Source organism: Procambarus clarkii, chromosome 47 (genome assembly GCF_040958095.1).
Source record: "Procambarus clarkii isolate CNS0578487 chromosome 47, FALCON_Pclarkii_2.0, whole genome shotgun sequence".
NCBI classification, from domain to species: Eukaryota; Metazoa; Arthropoda; class Malacostraca; order Decapoda; family Cambaridae; genus Procambarus; species Procambarus clarkii.
The window spans coordinates 20,041,474-20,060,762 of record NC_091196.1 but is presented as its reverse complement, the minus strand read 5'-3'; the positions used below and the strand labels follow the sequence as shown (position 1 = coordinate 20,060,762).

Here is a 19,289-nt window from a genome sequence, read left to right as displayed (position 1 = left end):
AACTTACAGTCTAGCTTACTGTATGTATATATTAGTGTGCCCCCATTTAGGCTACTGAATCTAGGAATAGAGACTTTATCTTCAAAAGGACATACCTACATTATAGAAAGTTCAACACTGGGTGACTGACAAAAATCATCCCAGAACTAAGTTACTCTCATACCAGGAACAGTTGAGGGCCACAGGATTAACAACTCTGCAAACCAGACATAACAGGGCTGATCTCATTGAAAATTTTAAAATACAAACAAGTTGAAGAATATGTATCCGGACCACTTTTTAAGAGGTCAAATATAACACATACATGGAGAAGCAACTTCAAGCTCAACAAGCCACAATGTAGGACAGAAAACATGAGATTCTTTTTGACCCATTGGGTTGTAAACTATTGGAACCACCTACCTGCTAAAGCCTTACATACTAAAACATTACCTTATTTCAAAATCCAGTTGGAAAAAAATTAGGAACAATGGGATGCCCCTGACAAGCCACCAGCCTCCTGTCTTCATTGCAGCATCTAGAGGTGGTGGCCTTCAGGTAATTATGATATTTTTGAGAGTGGCTACTGTGTTTCAAATATTGTTTCTGGCAAGCATTCATCTTATCCTTGTACTCCACACTGGCTCTGTTATATAAACCACCTTGAATGTTTTGTTGAGCTTCTCGCACATCTCGCTATCATTCCCATCAGGGCTTCACCTCTCTTTTCTTAGGTGAATGAGCATGAGACTGTACACAATACAATGTGTAGAATAGCTTGATGATTTACAACTTTAGGAGTGTGGAGTGAATAGCAGTAGGGAAATAATGGTGCAAATAATAAATATCATAATAATTTAATTTAAATACAGTACTGCAATACAAGCCCCCCAAAACCCATTTATGACCACTACATAAATAGGAATTCCATGTGATTTTCTAGCTACTCTGAATTTTTACACATGAATTCTCCCGCTGATTTTACTGTGCCATGACATGCACAGGAGTCTCACACGAAAAAAATACACACATTCATTTGGCCAACAGAATAATATTAACAGTAAAGTTTCCATACAAATTTACAAAGATGATACTATAGATATTTATTTAATTTAAAAAAATAAATAAAGCAAATTTCACTATTACCAGTACTTGAGAATTAAAAAAAAACTTTTCTTGAAACACTGATGATTTTATTTGGGTGATAAACTTAGGGACACATTTATAATACTGCTACTGCATTGACATTTAAGTAATCACATAATGACAGGTAATAAAAAGTGATTTCTTCAGTGACAAAGGTAATGTGTACTAGTATGTCTTCCTAGCCAGTCCCAAAATTTTCCTCCCCAGTCTTCGTAACTGTTTTTTTAACAGTGACACTGGGATGCAAAATACATTAAAATAACTCAGCACTAATACATTAAAATGAAACTGAATCAAAGGTATTTATTTGATACTGATTGTTTTATCAATTAATGTAGATTTTTTTGTGGAACAACTAGATATAATACCAGCATCATTTTTATCTCACTTATCCAACAGTGACTAGTTTTTGGAAAGCAACTGGCTTTAGGCAGGGGATGGGGGGGCCAGTAAGTGCATTTTATTTATGAAAATTTAGCACAGATGGATTGTAACATGTGTTACCAAATGGCAGTGAGCATATAGCAATCAGGTTCTGAAGTATTACCTGTTTTCAAGAGATGATTCTGAAGCTCAGATAAACTTCTGAAAAATATAAACAATCAAATCTTCTTTGGTTTTAATATAACAATAATTTATCAACACAGTATGCACACCACTCCCACTCGAATGGATTAATTTGAACTGGACCCTCTCTGATATTACATTGAATCCAGCTTTTGCTAAATTTAATGTATTTCTTAATATTTTAAAACAGATTACACACAAAACATAATATTAACAAAAACAGGTAGTCAACAGGTAGGTAGTGAATAAATAATTCAGAAAAGGTCTGTGAAAATATAATATGCAACAGTTTTACACAATATTTATCAGACATTCATATACTTTGGTACAGCTTGTGCATAAATAGTCTAAGAAATGGACATGAATTATACCACTATTATACTCATTCTGTTCCCCACTTTCATGTGGTTGGGAGGCATCAGACTAGAGAATAAAAAGTGGGGGGGGTGGGGGGAACAATACATTGAAAGAAGGTCATAGATGTTACAAATATTTATCACACGTCTCTGCATTAACACCATATAGCATCACTGACAAATAAGCCTTTTTACTATTTACCAGAAAACTGACACCACTTAATACCTTTCATTCAAACTATGCTCACTCACTGAATACTGCTTATTAAATTTAAACCTTTCTGTTTTATATGGTAGAGAAATTTGTTTTGTTAAATTGTGTGATCCACAGCATTAACAAATTTCATGCAGATTGACTCAAAAGCTTCAAAATGAATGATAAAACATGTATACAAGAAAATGGGCTCAAATGGATATAGATTAATTCAACATCTAAACAACTCTTTTTACAATGAACATGCTGAGCAGGCAGTTGGCAATTCATCCTACTGGCAAATTACATTATAATTAAAGAGCTACAGAAGAAAATTATTCATATCATTCCTTTCTTTATTGTAGTAAGCAGGACGTTATTGTAAAAACCTCCCACCTAAGGATCCAGTTTTGATTATGTGTTAAAAACCACTAAAAAGTAAAGAATTTTATGTGGGTGAGCAAGAAATGACAAGAGCACAAACAAATAGACTATTCTTGCAGCTATTGTATTATAAATATAAATTCAGCTGACTCTACACAAAGCACAAGTTTGGATAATGTATGTTCATACTTGGACCCAATGGAAGTCAGCATCAGCTGGAAACATTTATAATATCAACCAAAAATGTTAAATAGTAAGATACAGCATATTAACTCCAAATACTCAACAACATTACTCAAGAGCAACAATTAAATGAAAGATATTTGTACAGTACTCATCAAAATTGCAAGAAAGAGTTCAAGCTACTGGGAAGCTACAGCTTGAACTTTCTCATGCCAATTTGATAGGTACAGTACAGTACTTACAAGACAATATATGAAATAGGAAACTCATTAAATACTTTCATTATTTAAAAAGTATATGTTCTCTCTACACATCTTTTAAAGCTTTTGATATATGGAAACTCGAGGTAACTATAGTTTGAACAACTAACAGTTAGATGTGTTAGAAAGCCCATTGAAACTTACAGATCCTGAGGTTCCTATTCAATTTCTCATGGTTTTCATAGTATCACATAAACAAAGGTGTTCCATCAGTGACAAATCCACACCATGAATTGTCACACATAATGTTAAATTTAAAAAAAATATGACTAAGCTAAACAACTACATTAAAATTAAGAAATCCAATGTTCACCTGATGACTATGAAGACTCTGATTCGCTAGTTTTCTTCCATACTGATAAAACAGCTTCTATCCTTGAAAGTCCTGCAAAAAATTAAAAGGTTCTTACAAATAAGCACAGAAGATAGTGTGGTGATAATTTCCAAAATCCTTTACATACAGAGTAAACAATCTCGCTAAGATGGCTCCCAACTATTGGGTCACATCAGTCACAGGAGTCCTGTTAGGCCTACCAGAGACACAGGCCAGAACCTGGCTCCCTCTCACAGAGGCACAAGGAGCAGGAGACTATTACTGTTGCCATCACCAGGAAAGCACCCAGAAAAATCAGTGAAGCTTTACTAACTAATGCTAGGTTCATATAAAATGCAGCACCGAAATAGCCAAATGACTCCACAAACTATTCAGGCAAAACAAAGAGATTCATTAACTGGTGTAAACCCATTAGTACTGATAGCCACAACTAGGCAACTTGGAACCCTGGCCCATGCTCGCCCCATCACCAAGTCCAAAGCAAACCGACAAACTTGGTACGGAGGGAGGGAGTCAGGGGAACCATTGGTGTTTTACCAGAAAGAAGTGTTTCATTACATGCAATGCTTGATTTCTAGGAGGAGCCCCTTGGTAGCTCCCTAAGGCTAACAACAGACACAGGAAAACAAGGGACTTAGCAGAAAGGATACCTGCTTGAGAAGGATGAGAGAAGGCAGAGCCTAATCTGAATTAGAGACAACAGGCTGAGAAACCTGGCCCAGTGCCACACAAGACCATCTGGGACCAGGGACAATAACCAAATACCAGACCACCAAGACACTGTTAAACCTCAAAACCCCCAAACCCGAATATCAGCCCACAACATGTTGGAGAAGATTGTTGCAACTGCAGCACACTTAAGAATATCATGTTTAATATATGATTAAATACAGAAATATCCAAAGAATATTAAGAAAAATCCTTAAGTATTGATAGCTTACACCATGAAATCACAGAATTGCTCAGAGATGTTCTACTGTGTATGTTTATTTCCACATGTTATTTAATACTAACTCAGAAAACAATATAAGATGGGAAAAAGTATTAAGTTTGTGCTTTTAATATCTAACGTTCTACTTTCACAACTAGTCTTATCTTCCACATCAAACATTCCTAATAATCTACAAATGCATTTCAAATTTAATAGTCCAGGTAGTACAGTCAGGTTCATTCTCGATGCACAATTGAGAATTATGGGTTCAAATACCCAGGCAGGACAGAAATGGCTTGGCACATTTCCTTTCACCTAATAGGCCTGTTCACCCGGTAGTAAGTAGGTACTCAGGAGATATTCAGCTTGTTGTGGGGTTGCATCCTGGGCAGGGTCAGTAATTTGACCTGGCGGGTGGGGGGGAGGGGGAGCTCGATAAAAGCCTAGTGTGTATGAATACACTTTGGCTTTCTGTCCCCCGACACAATGAATTATTATAAATGCAAAATATACATCTGGTATGAGTTCTACAGTTTTGTAAATGTTAATGAATTCTATGATGACCCTTTCAATGAAGCAACAAACTACACTACTGTGACACATGGGTGAAACCTAAATGACCAAAATACTCAGCATTAGTGCAGTCAGGAGTGAATATATACCTGATCCATGCAAGCTTCAGATAGATTGTCTCTCTCTCAATCTTACCTTTGTCTAGTTCTTCTTCTGGCACAGCAAACACTATCCTAAACCACCCAGGGTTGACGCATTGCAATTTCTGGCCAGGCAATATGCAGACACCCCCATTTACCAAAGCCATAAACAAAGCTGTTGGTGAAAATCAATGATAAAACAATTCAGTTTTTAACACAAAATATCTTAATGTAAGAGTTCTTTCTGAAAAAGCTATATACAGTATTTATAAACCAAAAGAAATCAAATTTACCTAAACCATAAAACACATGAATATACCCTTATTTGCAATACCTAAAAAATACAAAATAGTTAAAGGATAAAATAAAATAAAGGATAAACTTCTTCCTCTAAACCATTCAGAATATACAAAAATCATTCAAAAGTTGAACTACATTTTGCGAGGAAGGTTCACGTTAGAATCCATCAATATACTGTATTCTAGTATATTTAACTCATTTCTTATATTGTATATCTAACTTATTACTGAACAAAAGAATTAATGAATGAACATAAAGATGAAGAAATAAGCAACAAAAAATATAAATACAGTGCCATAATATAATGTTTGACATAGGCAAAAGAAAAATATTTAATTTCTTATTTGTCTTACTTTTGCTGTCTCTGGCTAAATTTAGTGAAAGAAACTTAGATCTGTGTAAGACTGCTCAATTTTACCCTCAATACATGCAGATGACGTTACAATGATCTTTTGTGATATTTTGAAGTTAAATAAAGTGTAGGGTACCACTGATTAAGGTTTAAAAGTGATGATTCTCCCAGCTTACCCATCTCCTGTTCTTTAGTACAAGGTTGCATGAAAGCCTGCATGCTAGCCCAGATAAAAAGACCCGCCTTGGCTCGCCTCACCACTACTCCCATTGCCTCCAGACGCTGACGAGTCTTCTGGTATGCCTCAGCGAGCCTCTGTTGGCTTGTAGGAATGTAAAAATCGTCACACCATTCTGTTCCAATAAAACATATGGAAATATAATTAGAATATTAGTTGCTCAAAACAAAAATAGTCACTAAATCTAGCAACTTTTCCATTTTACTATATTCTATAAATTATGATCTAATTTATACTCCTCCCCTGATAAATGCAATATTTTATTTATTTTGTCCTGCACCTTAGCTTATGTATTAAATCTTAATTCATGAAGCACAGCAAAACCATTAATAGCAATCTGTAATGGTTGCAGACTGGAATTCTGTAATTTCTAGTACTCATTGTATTTTCTGTATCTCAAAATTTTGTACTGAAGTAAACTTTATTGTATTTGTTTACAATAAAGTATACTGTAATGGGTTATGTTATGGGTTTTGGCAATTAACTGATGCATTCTTGCTGCAGTATCATGAATTGCAGAAGAAGGAATCAACAATAATTCCTGCAATATCACTGGGGTTGGATGGCTCACTCACCAAGACTGCCAACTGTCACTACGATCACTTCTCCTAATTTGCATACACTGCAATGCTATCATAAATCTTTACAAACTCAATACCATGTTATTTATTTTGTATGGCAATATCTCAACAGCCTTCTTAAATACTGACCATTTTAATATTTTTATTGTTGGATGTGTCGAGTTGACTAAGTGGAACACTATCGCCTAGTCCTACAGTGGCCTCACTCAGTCTTTGACAGCAAATCCTGCCTCATGAATTGGTGGACTTATAAATAATTAGTCCTACAGTGGCCTCACTCAGTCTTTGACAGCAAATCCTGCCTCATGAATTGGTGGACTTATAAATAATTAGTCCTACAGTGGCCTCACTCAGTCTTTGACAGCAAATCCTGCCTCATGAATTGGTGGACTTATAAATAATTAGTCCCTGCACATAAAGAGGGCAAACTTGCCCTTCCTGGGGAACAGGTCCATAAAACACTCAAGTTAGTTATGAGAAAATAATTGGAGCAGATCAGGGAATGAACCAGCATCCTGGGTCACCCCAAATGTGTGCCTTACCCCTAGGCCATGACATGCTAAAGGTAAAGAATGATTTTTTCATAGATAATACTGTGATTGCCTTGTGTACTAGAGTTAGTTATTTCAGTACCCAAAGAATATTCTATTACACTGATAGTGATTCTTAATACTATAGCACAGCTCATATATCTCACCCATAGGGTAATAAACCAATTGAACTGCCTACCCACTGAAGCTGTAAATATTAAGACAGTGTACAGTTTAAAATACAGCTGGGAAATATTCTCAGAAATATGGGGAAACCTTCTGTAAGCCATCAGCTTCTTGTTGCCTTTGAGGCCACTTGAAATGGTAGCCTTCTGGTAAATTCAAGCAAAATCTGAGGATGAAAATAGCTGATTTCTCAATAAGTGAATAACAAACCTATGTGTATTTTCTTTATATGTACAAGTAGTAAATATTGTTTTTTCTATTACTATATCTTTTATACATGCTTAAAAGAAATGCTGTTTTTAAATTACAGACATATTTAAACAATTGTGAACAGAGAGACACTATTGTGGCTAAACATGTTATGCAATTTATACGAATAACTATATAACCGTCTTTGCTACCTTGTTCCACTTGAGAGCAGTTAGTCAGTTAAACGAGTCAAATGCTCTACAAGAAAAGAATGACAGAATACGTACAGTATTATGAATTACAAAACTGTTGCACCATAATTCTGTATATATAAATTCTAGATGAGTACAGTATAAGAAATTACAGAATTCCAGTCTGTAACCATTACAGATTTAAATCCATTACTGATAGGTATTATCTAAAACAGACTGCACATATTGAAATATGTAAGCAGAAAACATACCTTCATCATTTATGAGAGTAGCAGCAGCATGCTGAATAAGTTGTGGACAGGAGTGGTAATGTGATAATGTTCGAAGGCACGACAAAACCCATGGATTTAAGCTGTGGATCATACCCAGACGAAACCCAGGAACTGAGAAATCCTAAATGAAATCAGTTATTAAATGTGCTGTATCAGTATTACGCAAGTTAAACAAAAGAATATTAGCACTGCAGTGTTCATTTTATTTAGATAACCATTATTACCGTAAATAATGCACACCATACATTGCACCATGCCATGTGTAGTAACTTACATTTTCAATATGTAAGAATGCCTACAGTGAAGAGAAGATTATTATGTGGCAATAAGTATATTTTGAGACATACACAAATATGCAGTAACTAGTCATCACTTAATGAATGTCACTGAGACAGTGAGGTACTTTCTTGAACATCTGGCATATCAGCAAATCTGGAATGTTATGGTACTCTTGGGGCCTGGTTACACCTTGAACAGAATATGCAATCAGGACGGGATTGTGATGTATAAGCATGTTCTAGCATAATCAGTCTTATGTTGGCATCTAATGCTAAGCAGCCAATGTTAAGCAATTACATAATTTATTTATTTATTTATTTATATACAAGAAGGTACATTAGGGGTTAACAGAGAACATAGAAATTCAAAAATTGATTTTACATTCTTGTAAAGCCACTAGCACGCATAGTATTTCGAGCATAAGGGTTCATCATGCATATCAATGACAAAATGACGTCCATCATGACAAAAAGATGCCATGTCCTTCAGGAACATGTCCAAGGATGGCCAGGACTTAGCCTGAAGCAGAGGGGCTTGCCACATTTGAAAGACCAGGAACACTACTGTTCAGCTGAACACTGGCAAATGAACGAAGGAAGATGACTGCATATGGAAATCGGGCCACTTGGTGATGGCATTCAGTACTATGAGTTTTGGGCTAATTTTGAAACTTTTCTCTTGTTCTGTGTGAATCATTTGTGGAGTTGTTTGGCAGTTTCAAGGCTTAGGTCTTTGTTAACCATCCAGTTGTCTGTAAAGCTTCACTAACTTTTTGAATGCTCTCCTAGTGTGGTGACAAATTTCAACTCACTCTCTCACTCAGGGAGGGGGGAGGGGGGGAGTGGGGGGAGGGGGGGGGAGCTAGGTTCTAGCTCTGTTTCCCATTAGGCCAAACAGAACTGCTCTCCTAGTGTGGTGACAAATTTTAACCCACTCTCTCACTCAGGGAGGGGGGAGGGGGGGGGAGCTAGGTTCTAGCTCTGTTTCCCATTAGGCCAAACAGAACTCCTGCATCTAATGTGACCCATTTGCATGGAGCAATCTCAGCAAGATAGCTTAAGAAAGCTGCCAGTAGCTCCCCCAGAAAGGTTCAGTACCTGTCAAACAGCTCACCTTGCTAAATCCCCAAACAACATGTGTTCGTTGTGCATCAGGTAGAGATTTGAAGCAAAGTACACTGCTGAAGCTTTCCTCTTCATCAAATATTGAAAAGGCATAAATTTCATCAATGATCACATGGACTTCATGCCTGAAATATCACAAGACTAAATTACTGAGAGGTCTCCAAGGTGCGTAAAATACAGTATAATTCATTTCCATTACAGTAATAACATAAATCAAGAATATAAAATGAATTATGATATTGACATTTACAATGGCCTTGGCTGACACTAGAAGAACAGAAGTACTGTATAAAAATTGATGTTTACGAACATTCAATAATGAAATTTTAATCATACTGGCAAGTGCAACTTACTGAGCACATATTTCTAGGAGTCTTCTCAACTGACTATTGGAGTAAATATGACCAAGGGGATTATGGGGATTCAACAGCACCAATGCACGGACACATCGACCCTCATCCTCTATATTCTGTATGAGCTTTTCTAATTCTTGTGGGTCAAAAGAAAAGTTGTCCTGATGAAAAAATATAAATATTATATTTTTGTAGTTTTCATAATATTTTAAATATTGTTCAGAGACTATAATAACCAGAAACAATTACAGAATGCAAAATTATTCTCATCTTAATACAAAGGTACAATATTTAATATACTATATATCAATAAAGACTAATTGGAATGAATGCTCCAATTAAACTACTGAATGGTGGACCTGATATTTACACGGTTTCATAACATGAGGATAGCTCTTGGTTTTCCCAGATGAGCAATAACATAAACAACAGTCTTTAATTGTTAACTGCTTGTTACCATGTATTTTTATGTTTAAAAAACACATCTATGAATTGTTAATGTCTATCATCTATTTACTAAATTCAGTTTAAAATTCTTACTCTTCTCCTGATCCCTTCCAAATGCTGTATAGTCGTAATGGCTTGGTGTTTTCTCTTGATAGTTCCCTTCCCTACCCTTACTCTCCTTTAAGCTTGCTTTAAGCTTTTCTTTCTCCTCTTCCTTCCGAATAATGTCTGCCACCATTTCTAGAATATTTGATTCAGTAGGACTTGCTCACGAGAGCAAGCCACTTTACTTTTCTGTGGAAGCCTCCTTTGATATCCTTAATTAGTTCTACTTTCCTCTCAGAAGTCATCACAACTAGATAACTTATCAGACAGATTCACTGAACAACTTAATGCAGACAAAATACAGATGGGTAAGCAGTCAATATGAATGAACTAGTGTTTGAATACTGTATAAATGACTTTGTTTATAATTTATTCAGCTGAAATATATAAATGATATAAGTATACATATAAAGTACAGTAGAGTATTGTATTTACCAATTACTACAGTATACATAAATCATGCTATTTTCTATATTTCTAGTTAGACTATCTATAGTCTTTTATTTTCCCCTGTTGCTGTCATTGCAGCACATACAATACAGTACTGTACTGTATTTAAACATATAGATATTGCTACATGATATATAATAAAAAATAGTGATAATACCATTCCTATTTGAGAACACTTCAAATTTCCCCCAAAGTAACACAATGAATTATATTTAAATACAGTATTGTATATAAATCTATATCTCTACAGTATTTTCATATAGATTTAAAATCTACTGTATATCTGTATGTTAGTCTGACCAAGGATGGAGGCCAGACACTAAGGTCTACCCTAGTCCAACTTTCATACGCGGAACGGGGGGGGGGGGGAGGGAGGGGTGTCATATGCCAATCGTAGTTGGCCCCAGTGCTACCCTTTAAGAAATATTGATATCCCCCCTCAGCAATTTTTAATGAAGTCAAGTCTGAAACAAAGGTTGTGTTTTCCATAGAGTTATTTAGTAATTTTTAGGGCTGTTATTAATTTTCAGTAATTTTAGTAATTGTTAGTAATTATTTAGTCATTTTCAGAGGGAAGATTGGATGAGAGGGAAGAAGAGAGGGGAGATAGGGAGAGGGGGGGGTTGAAGAAAAGAGAAGGGGAAGGGTGAAGAGACCTGAGCACAGGTATCCACTCTAGTTATTTATAAACTATAATCTAAGCATAGAGTACGGTACTCCACTAATAATCGATCATTTGGCCCTGCACTATAGCTTACTAGCGACATTATTATCCTACCTCTTGAGAGCAGACAAGTGGCACTACAGTAGCTGCTGAACGGTCATGAAAGTCGGTATAGATGCGGCCGTAGACAGGTGTAGGAGTAATGACTACATCATTGGGGTCACAGAGTGTATGTGAGAGGGCATCCAAACAGGCTGTTACTCCATTCATCACTACTAACTTGAAAGAACAATTTAAAAATATATATAATGAAGATATTCTACATGTACAAATTCACATACATCACTAACAACAACAGTAATGGTTGAAATTTGTTATATTGTGGAAATATTTAATGATCATCTGATAAGCTCTGTCTAGAACTAAGAACATTACTGAACTTCTTTATTACAGGTCTTAAAGGCAAAAATATATGTACTGTAAATATTATAATGGCGTTTAATTTTATTATTAATTTAATGGATTAAACTACATTGTTTTAAGTACAAAAATTATGTTACAGTTCTTTAGTAAGATCATAATAAATTATGGGCAATCAAACTACTTTTGTAAATTTCTATCTGCATTATTGAACTAAAAAATAAAATGTTGCAATTTACTGTTATCACTGCAATGTTAAATTAGCACAAATGGACACACTGTATGCCTAACACTGTACAAACACACTTATCTGCAAATACTTTGCTAAAACACTTACATTATCTGGATTAATAGATTTGCTTGGCTTATGGTGGCGAGTAAGTAAGTTTGCAATAGCAGTCCGTAGCTCAGTGATGCCTGAGGTGTCCGAGTAGTACTGGTGACGTGAGGTTAGGGTCAATGCATCTGGTTTATTTATCCGAGCCAAGACTTCCTCCTCCAGGAGCCGATTGACAGCTTGAGCCATATTGATGATGCCCTAAGAAATACAAGAAAGAAGTATGTTTTTGTGTTCTGATTTATTCCTGGGTTCTGCATCAAATGCTAGGATTTGTATCGTGTACTAGAATTACATGACAGGCTGGACATCATATGCCGGCCTGAACATTGTATGACGTGCTGCTGTGGCACGTGGTCAGAGGGGAACAAAGTACTCCTGAACAAGGTTGCTGAACTTTTAAAGAACAAAGAAAAAAATGATGCTGAAACCCTCCCCCCCCCCCCCCAACGCCTCCCAAAAGTTTCCCCGGATGCTTTCCATGCAATGCGTTAATAATATAATCCTGTACTGGAATGGATAAAACAATGGTTAAAACACCGATAACGAATTATAAGATATTCCATTTCCACCATTTTTCCCCCTCCCAAAAATAAATAACTTAACAAATATATAAAAACAGAGCAATAATAAAATATACACCCTTGTGTATATATACGACAGAGATATATGGCTGAACTCAAACTCAAAAGAATACGGTTCATATATGATACTAGATTGAAGGTCGAGTGGAATGGGGTAACATTGGAAGATAAACTACAAAAATTATTATATCACTGGTTAGGGTGATAGGGTTAGACATGAGTTGCACTACGTACTGATATTTGTGCAAGTCGTCGACAAAAAAATAATAACACCCCGTCTAAACTCAGAGTAGAAATCTACTCATATCACTAGTGGTATCAGCAGTGATATCTAGATATCACACATTAACAGCAGATAAGACTAAGACTCAGAAGTACAGCTGGGTGTGATGTAGAAAGATTACCTACGTGATTTGTAATTTGTCAAAGTCAAGCCTCTATGTGTTTATAATTTCATTTGGATACTATACATGAATAAAATGAATGATCAAATTCTGGACTTTATTCAAACACTACGAGGTAAAGTTGTTATGTCGCCAGCGGCAGATAGTTTATTGTGCACCCCATTTTATCCAGTGAGTGGTAGTTTATTGTGTACTCAATACTGATCCTGTGAGCGGTAGTTTATTGTGTACTCTATATTCATCCTGTGAGCGGTAGTTTATTGTGCACGCTATACTCATCGTGAGCGGTAATATATTGTGCATTTCATACTCATCCTGTGAACAGCAGTTTATTGTGTACTCTATACTTGTGAGCATAGAGTATATTGTGTACTCTATACTCATCCTGTGAGAGGTAGTTTATTGTGCACCCCATACACTGTGAGTTAGTTTATTGTGCACCCCATATTCACCCTGTGAGAGGTAGTTTATTGTGCACCCCATACTCATGCTGTGAGAGGTAGTTTATTGTGCACCCCATACTCGTCCTGTGAGAGGTAGTTTATTGTGCACCCCATACTCGTCCTGTGAGAGGTAGTTTATTGTGCACCCCATACTCGTCCTGTGAGAGGTAGTTTATTGTGCACCCCATACTCATGCTGTGAGAGGTAGTTTATTGTACACCCCATACTCGTTCTGTGAGAGGTAGTTTATTGTGCACCCCATACTCGTCCTGTGAGAGGTAGTTTATTGTGCACCCCATACTCGTCCTGTGAGAGGTAGTTTATTGTGCACCCCATACTCGTCCTGTGAGAGGTAGTTTATTGTGCACCCCATACTCGTCCTGTGAGAGGTAGTTTATTGTGCACCCCATACTCGTCCTGTGAGAGGTAGTTTATTGTGCACCCCATATTCACACTGTGAGAGGTAGTGCAAAAGGATTACAGAGGGGCTCAAAATATCTTAATCATACCTCATTGGATGTTGAACATTAGTTTCCGTTGTTTTCACATCTTATATTGAAATATGATTGCTAATAATAAACGTCTTCCACTGTAATGGCTATATATGGCACTATATTGGAGGGATATGATTCTGTTGATCTGTCGATAGATGATGACTCGGAATTGATCCTGCTGATCTATCTATAGATGATGACTCGTAGTTGATCCTGCTGATCTATCTATAGATGATGACTCGTAGTTGATCCTGCTGATCTGTCTATAGATGGTGACTTGGGATTGATCCTGCTGATCTGTCGATAGATGGTGACTCGGGGTTGATCCTGCTGATGTCGATAGATGGTGACTCGGAGTTGATCCTGCTGGTCAGTGCGTGGATGGTTCTGCTAGTTACTGAGTGTGTCTGAAACCCTTCCACTACTGATTTCATCATTTTGCATCGACGGCTTCGGCGGACAGGCGGTTCCATGGGTTTATAACCCTGTGAGTGAAAAAGCATCTCTTGTTCTCGGGGGCCATTCTTGCTGAGTTCCAGACATTTTGAACTGAAGCACTTTCATGGGTTCAGCGATAGGCTTTTAAATAAAACTATTATTCTGTGGGTGATAAATTATTCCTATGCGAGTCACGATAATTGAACGTCTTGAAAGTCACGATAATTGAACGTCTTGAAGTAGTAGTGGTGATTGACATCTGACATACTCAGCATCTTAAATGTCTGTATAGTAGTAGTAGGCATTCTCCAGTCTCGGGAGATTATGGAGGTGTGATATAGTTAGGCTAGACGATTGTTGTCGCCAGAGGCGGCTAATCTACACAGTGAATTATTCCTATACTTATCCTTTTACCTGAGGGATACTATCTTTCTAGTGGTCTCGATGGGGACTGGAAGCCGCCGTCTTTTCAAAGGTCTCCCCATTGTTAGAGGATATATTCCAGCTGGATTTTGAACTGAATCCATGTTTTAGGGTTCATGAGGTTTATAACCCTACTAAATGTGGTATCCGTCGGTGCCCGAGTCGACCTGGTACCCAGGACACGCCCACATACCCTACCCCGCCTCCACACACCACACTCCCCCATCATCTCGTCTCCCTCCCACACAGACCCTTTCAACCTCCCTATCCACCCCTCCATCTCCAAACACTGACTCCACACGTCCCACCTCTCTCCTCCATCAGTGTAAACCATTGTCCCTATACACTATCTCCATTACTGTAACCAAATGGTTGCCCTTGAAACTCAATTTATCAAGTTATACTAATGGTAAAGTCTATGGATCCGAGGCTGAACATTTCACATCCGCAGACTTGATGAAGGCACAGGGGCCGTGTCCCCCAGTCCTGATCAAATCACCATTAATCCTACAAAGTTTAATGAGGTTAGCCACAAGTGTCTGGCCTCCAACCTCGGACAAACATTCTCTTTTAAATATAGATGGGTGAAAAAGAATCCTATTTTCTGTCTTATTTTGTGATTTGTGAAGCTTGGGAGCTATTGCTCCTTGTATGCATTACATTTGATCTTTTAAAGAAGTGGTCTGGATTAATATCCTCCAATTTGTTCAGTATTTTAAATGTCTCAATGAGATCAGCCCTGTCGTGTCTGGGTTGTAATGTGGTTAGTCCTGTGGCCCTCAACCGTTCCAGGCATGAGTTGACTTAGTTCTGGGATAATTTTCGTCACTGCTAAACTTTCTCCAAAACAGATATGTCCTTATGAAGGTGAGGTCTCCATGCCTGGATACAGCAGGCCAGATGGAGGCACACCAGACTTGCAGCGACTTCCTTCTCCTTTAACTTTTTTGTTCTGATTAGCTGAATCTAAAACAACAAGAAGTCAATGAGTGCCCAGTCGACCTCCCGATATAGAATTCGAACTCGGCCGAAGATGTTTGAATAGAATGGGATTGTCTGGGGACAGGAAGCAGTAGGATAACTGCGGACTTTCTGCATGATGCAACCCACGACAGTTCCCTACAAAGTTACTGCTAGGTGAACAGGTGCATCAGGTGTAAGGAAACGTGCCTGCGCAGGACATCGAACCCGGGATAATTCGTTTGTAAACAGACTGCGACACGCCTTTTATTTATAACACAAGTATACGCAAGACATGTGAACTGCGAACTTCGTAAAAAAAAATGTCATAAAAATACAAATGAAGCCACCTGCAGTCGCGCACGTGTGCTGGGGCGGGTAAGACTTTGTTATGGAGTGGATCAATTCCCCTCCCCAATAACAGTGAACCCAGTCAGTTGTTCCTCCTTGTACAACTCTCTCCCCCTCGCTCTAACATAGTTACAATAATATTAAATACTAATAATAATCTCTATGCTATACAAAAAAATATACATTATAAGTATAATAAAGTTTATTTACAGCTTGAGAAAGCTACGCAGGATAATTATAATTTTAATGCATTAATAATAATAATAATTATTAACATTATTATTTAAAATACATTATATATATATTATATAATATATATATATATATATATATATATATATATATATATATATTATATATATATATATGTCGTACCTAGTAGCCAGAACGCACTTCTCAGCCTACTATGCAAGGCCCGATTTGCCTAATAAGCCAAGTTTTCATGAATTAATTGTTTTTCGACTACCTAACCTACCTAACCTAACCTAACCTAACTTTTTCGGCTACCTAACCAAACATAACCTATAAAGATAGGTTAGGTTAGGTTAGGTAGGGTTGGTTAGGTTCGGTCATATATCTACGTTAATTTTAACTCCAATAAAAAAAAATTGACCTCATACATAATGAAATGGGTAGCTTTATCATTTCATAAGAAAAAAATTAGAAAAAATATATTAATTCAGGAAAACTTGGCTTATTAGGCAAATCGGGCCTTGAATAGTAGGCCAAAAAGTGAGTTCTGGCTACTAGGTACGACATATATATATATATATATATATATAATATATATATATATATATATATAATATATATATATATATATATATATATATATATATATATATATATATATATATATATATAATTTAAAACTGAAGTATATATGCATGTATATTGTATGAAAATATATATATTTGTCCAAAGAACACAGAAAATTCTAAATAAATAGCGTACAGGTGTAATATGTTTAAATATTGACGTGACATATTTAAGGTGCCGACCATACACCAGTCACTATACACAGTATAGCCAGTGGCGGGAAATATAATCTGGGTAAAGTATGGGCTATATGAGCGTCGTGGATGGTAGTAGGGAAGGAGGGCTGGGGGGGAGTATAGCAAGTGTGTGTAGGGTGGGAGCTGAGACTTGGGAGAGAGCGCTCAAAGTTAGTGAGGGAGGCGAGGAGGAATATATGAGGTCTCACCTGCGGGTTGTCCAGAGGGTGGTAGAGGTCCTCCTGGATGTGCTTGGTGTACTGGCTGGCGAAGGTCGGGTAGGAGAGGGTCTGGTGGGCCCGCTCGGATATCATCCTGGGTGGAGGGGGCTGAAGCAGGGCGTGCTGCTGCTGCTGCTCCTGGGTGTGTGTGTTGGTGGCCATGACAGAGGAGAGTGGCGGGGTGTTTAGGGTGTCGGCCATCCCTGCTACACCACGTGACTCACTCCCTCATACAAACACTAACTCCTTCGTTCTAAACTCCTCTCTCTCTCCATTGGGTACCTCTTAATCATAAACTAACCATGCCATACTCCCTATGCGTAAGTTAGACGTTAAACTGCCTATGTGATATGCCGTCGCATATAGGTAATCTATACATGAAGCAAATATGTGGTTGGTGTTGGTAGGCATCTGGAGCGGGGCGGAGTTGGCAGTGTGTGTGATAACCCCCGCGGCCGGCCAGCGGGCTCCTGCTGCAGGCGATGACGTCCCCAGTGTAGCACCACCAGGCCTGGGGCGCCACCAACACTGTCACCCTACTCATACACCTCCCATACCACCAGTAGGCCTGGGGCTCCACCAACACTCATCCTCCTCTCATACACCTCCCATAGCACCACCAGGCCTGGGGCTCCACCAACACTCATCCTCCTCCCATAGCACCACCAACACTATCCTACTCCCATACACCTCTATATTACCTCACTCTCAACATGCCTACTTTTATGCTCACCTCTTTCCCTAATCTTATCATCAAATTATTATGTTCCTTAAATGCACAATTATGAATACAATTATTTTTATTAATATTGTTGAAAAAGTGTAATTTGTGTATGTATAAACATTCAATATACACACTCACATATTATATATAATATATATTACACTTGAACACACACACACACCTGAAGATTAACTTGTAACCATCTGAGTCACTCACGGATATTAATAATTCATAATACTACTAAAAAAAAAACTCCTGATAATATCGACAAATATCACTGGTTCCACCCAACATTTGCTAGTATATAGTATATACTATGAGTGCTCACCTGTTCTGCTTGCGGGGCTTGAGCTTCAGCTCTTTGGTCCCGCCTCTCAACAACCAATCAACACAGGTCCTACTGAATTCTATCATATCTACATTTGAAACCGTGTATAGGGTCTGCCTCTACCACATCACTTCCTAATGCATTCCATTTGTTAACTACTTTGGCGCTGAAAGAATTCTTTATGATGTCTCTATGGCTCATTTGCAGGGTACTAAGTTTCCACCTGTATATTCCCTTGTTCGTGCTAAATAATTTGCTGAACATCATTCAGAAACCCTAAGTAGGGAGGCATTTAGAGCGCTTTACACTACCTACACGAGACCTGTTTTAGAGTATGCCGCCCCATCATGAAGTTCAGAAGTTTGCATCCAGGCTCGTCCCATTATAGATAGAGCTAGTACATACACCACTAATACGCACAGCGTTTCGGGCAAATGATTGCGTGATAGAAATGATATATGATAGTAACACAGAATATTAAGGGGATTGACAGAGTGGACTCTGACAAAATGTTCACACACTGAATACCAACATAACAAGGGGACATGGGTGGAAGCTGGAAACTCAGACGAGTCAAAGATGTTAGAGTTTTGTTAGCATGAGAGTAGTGGGAAATGGAATGAACTAAAGGAGCAGGTTGCGTAAGCAAACTTTATTCAAATTATTAAAACGAGAAATAATAGGGAAATTGGACCAGTCATTGCTTTAAACAACTAGTGCCTAGAAGGGCTGGATCTTTATGTTCAATCTTACTGGCGCAAATAGGCTAGTACACATACACACACACATTCAAACTAGGGAAACAAAGGTGCCAAAAAATATATTAGAAAATTTTATTTTGCAGAGTGGTAGACGGTTGGAACAAGTTACGCAAGAAAGTGATGGAGGCCAAAAACATC

General features: G+C 37.6%; 1 protein-coding gene across 1 annotated transcript; it reads right to left on the bottom strand.

Annotated features, from left to right (window-relative positions):
• Nucleotides 1-819: 819 nt before the first annotated feature.
• LOC123762959 (probable inactive 1-aminocyclopropane-1-carboxylate synthase-like protein 2) lies at nt 820-17,965 on the bottom strand. The gene is made up of 9 exons (XM_045749810.2): nt 17,327-17,965; nt 12,026-12,226; nt 11,383-11,547; nt 9,603-9,763; nt 9,239-9,374; nt 7,826-7,967; nt 5,815-5,991; nt 5,042-5,161; nt 820-3,453 (listed from the first exon to the last, which is right to left on the bottom strand). Exons 1-9 carry the CDS (start codon nt 17,537-17,539, stop codon nt 3,389-3,391), a joined length of 1,380 nt encoding a protein of 459 aa, XP_045605766.2. The 5' UTR covers nt 17,540-17,965; the 3' UTR covers nt 820-3,388.
• Nucleotides 17,966-19,289: the final 1,324 nt, after the last annotated feature.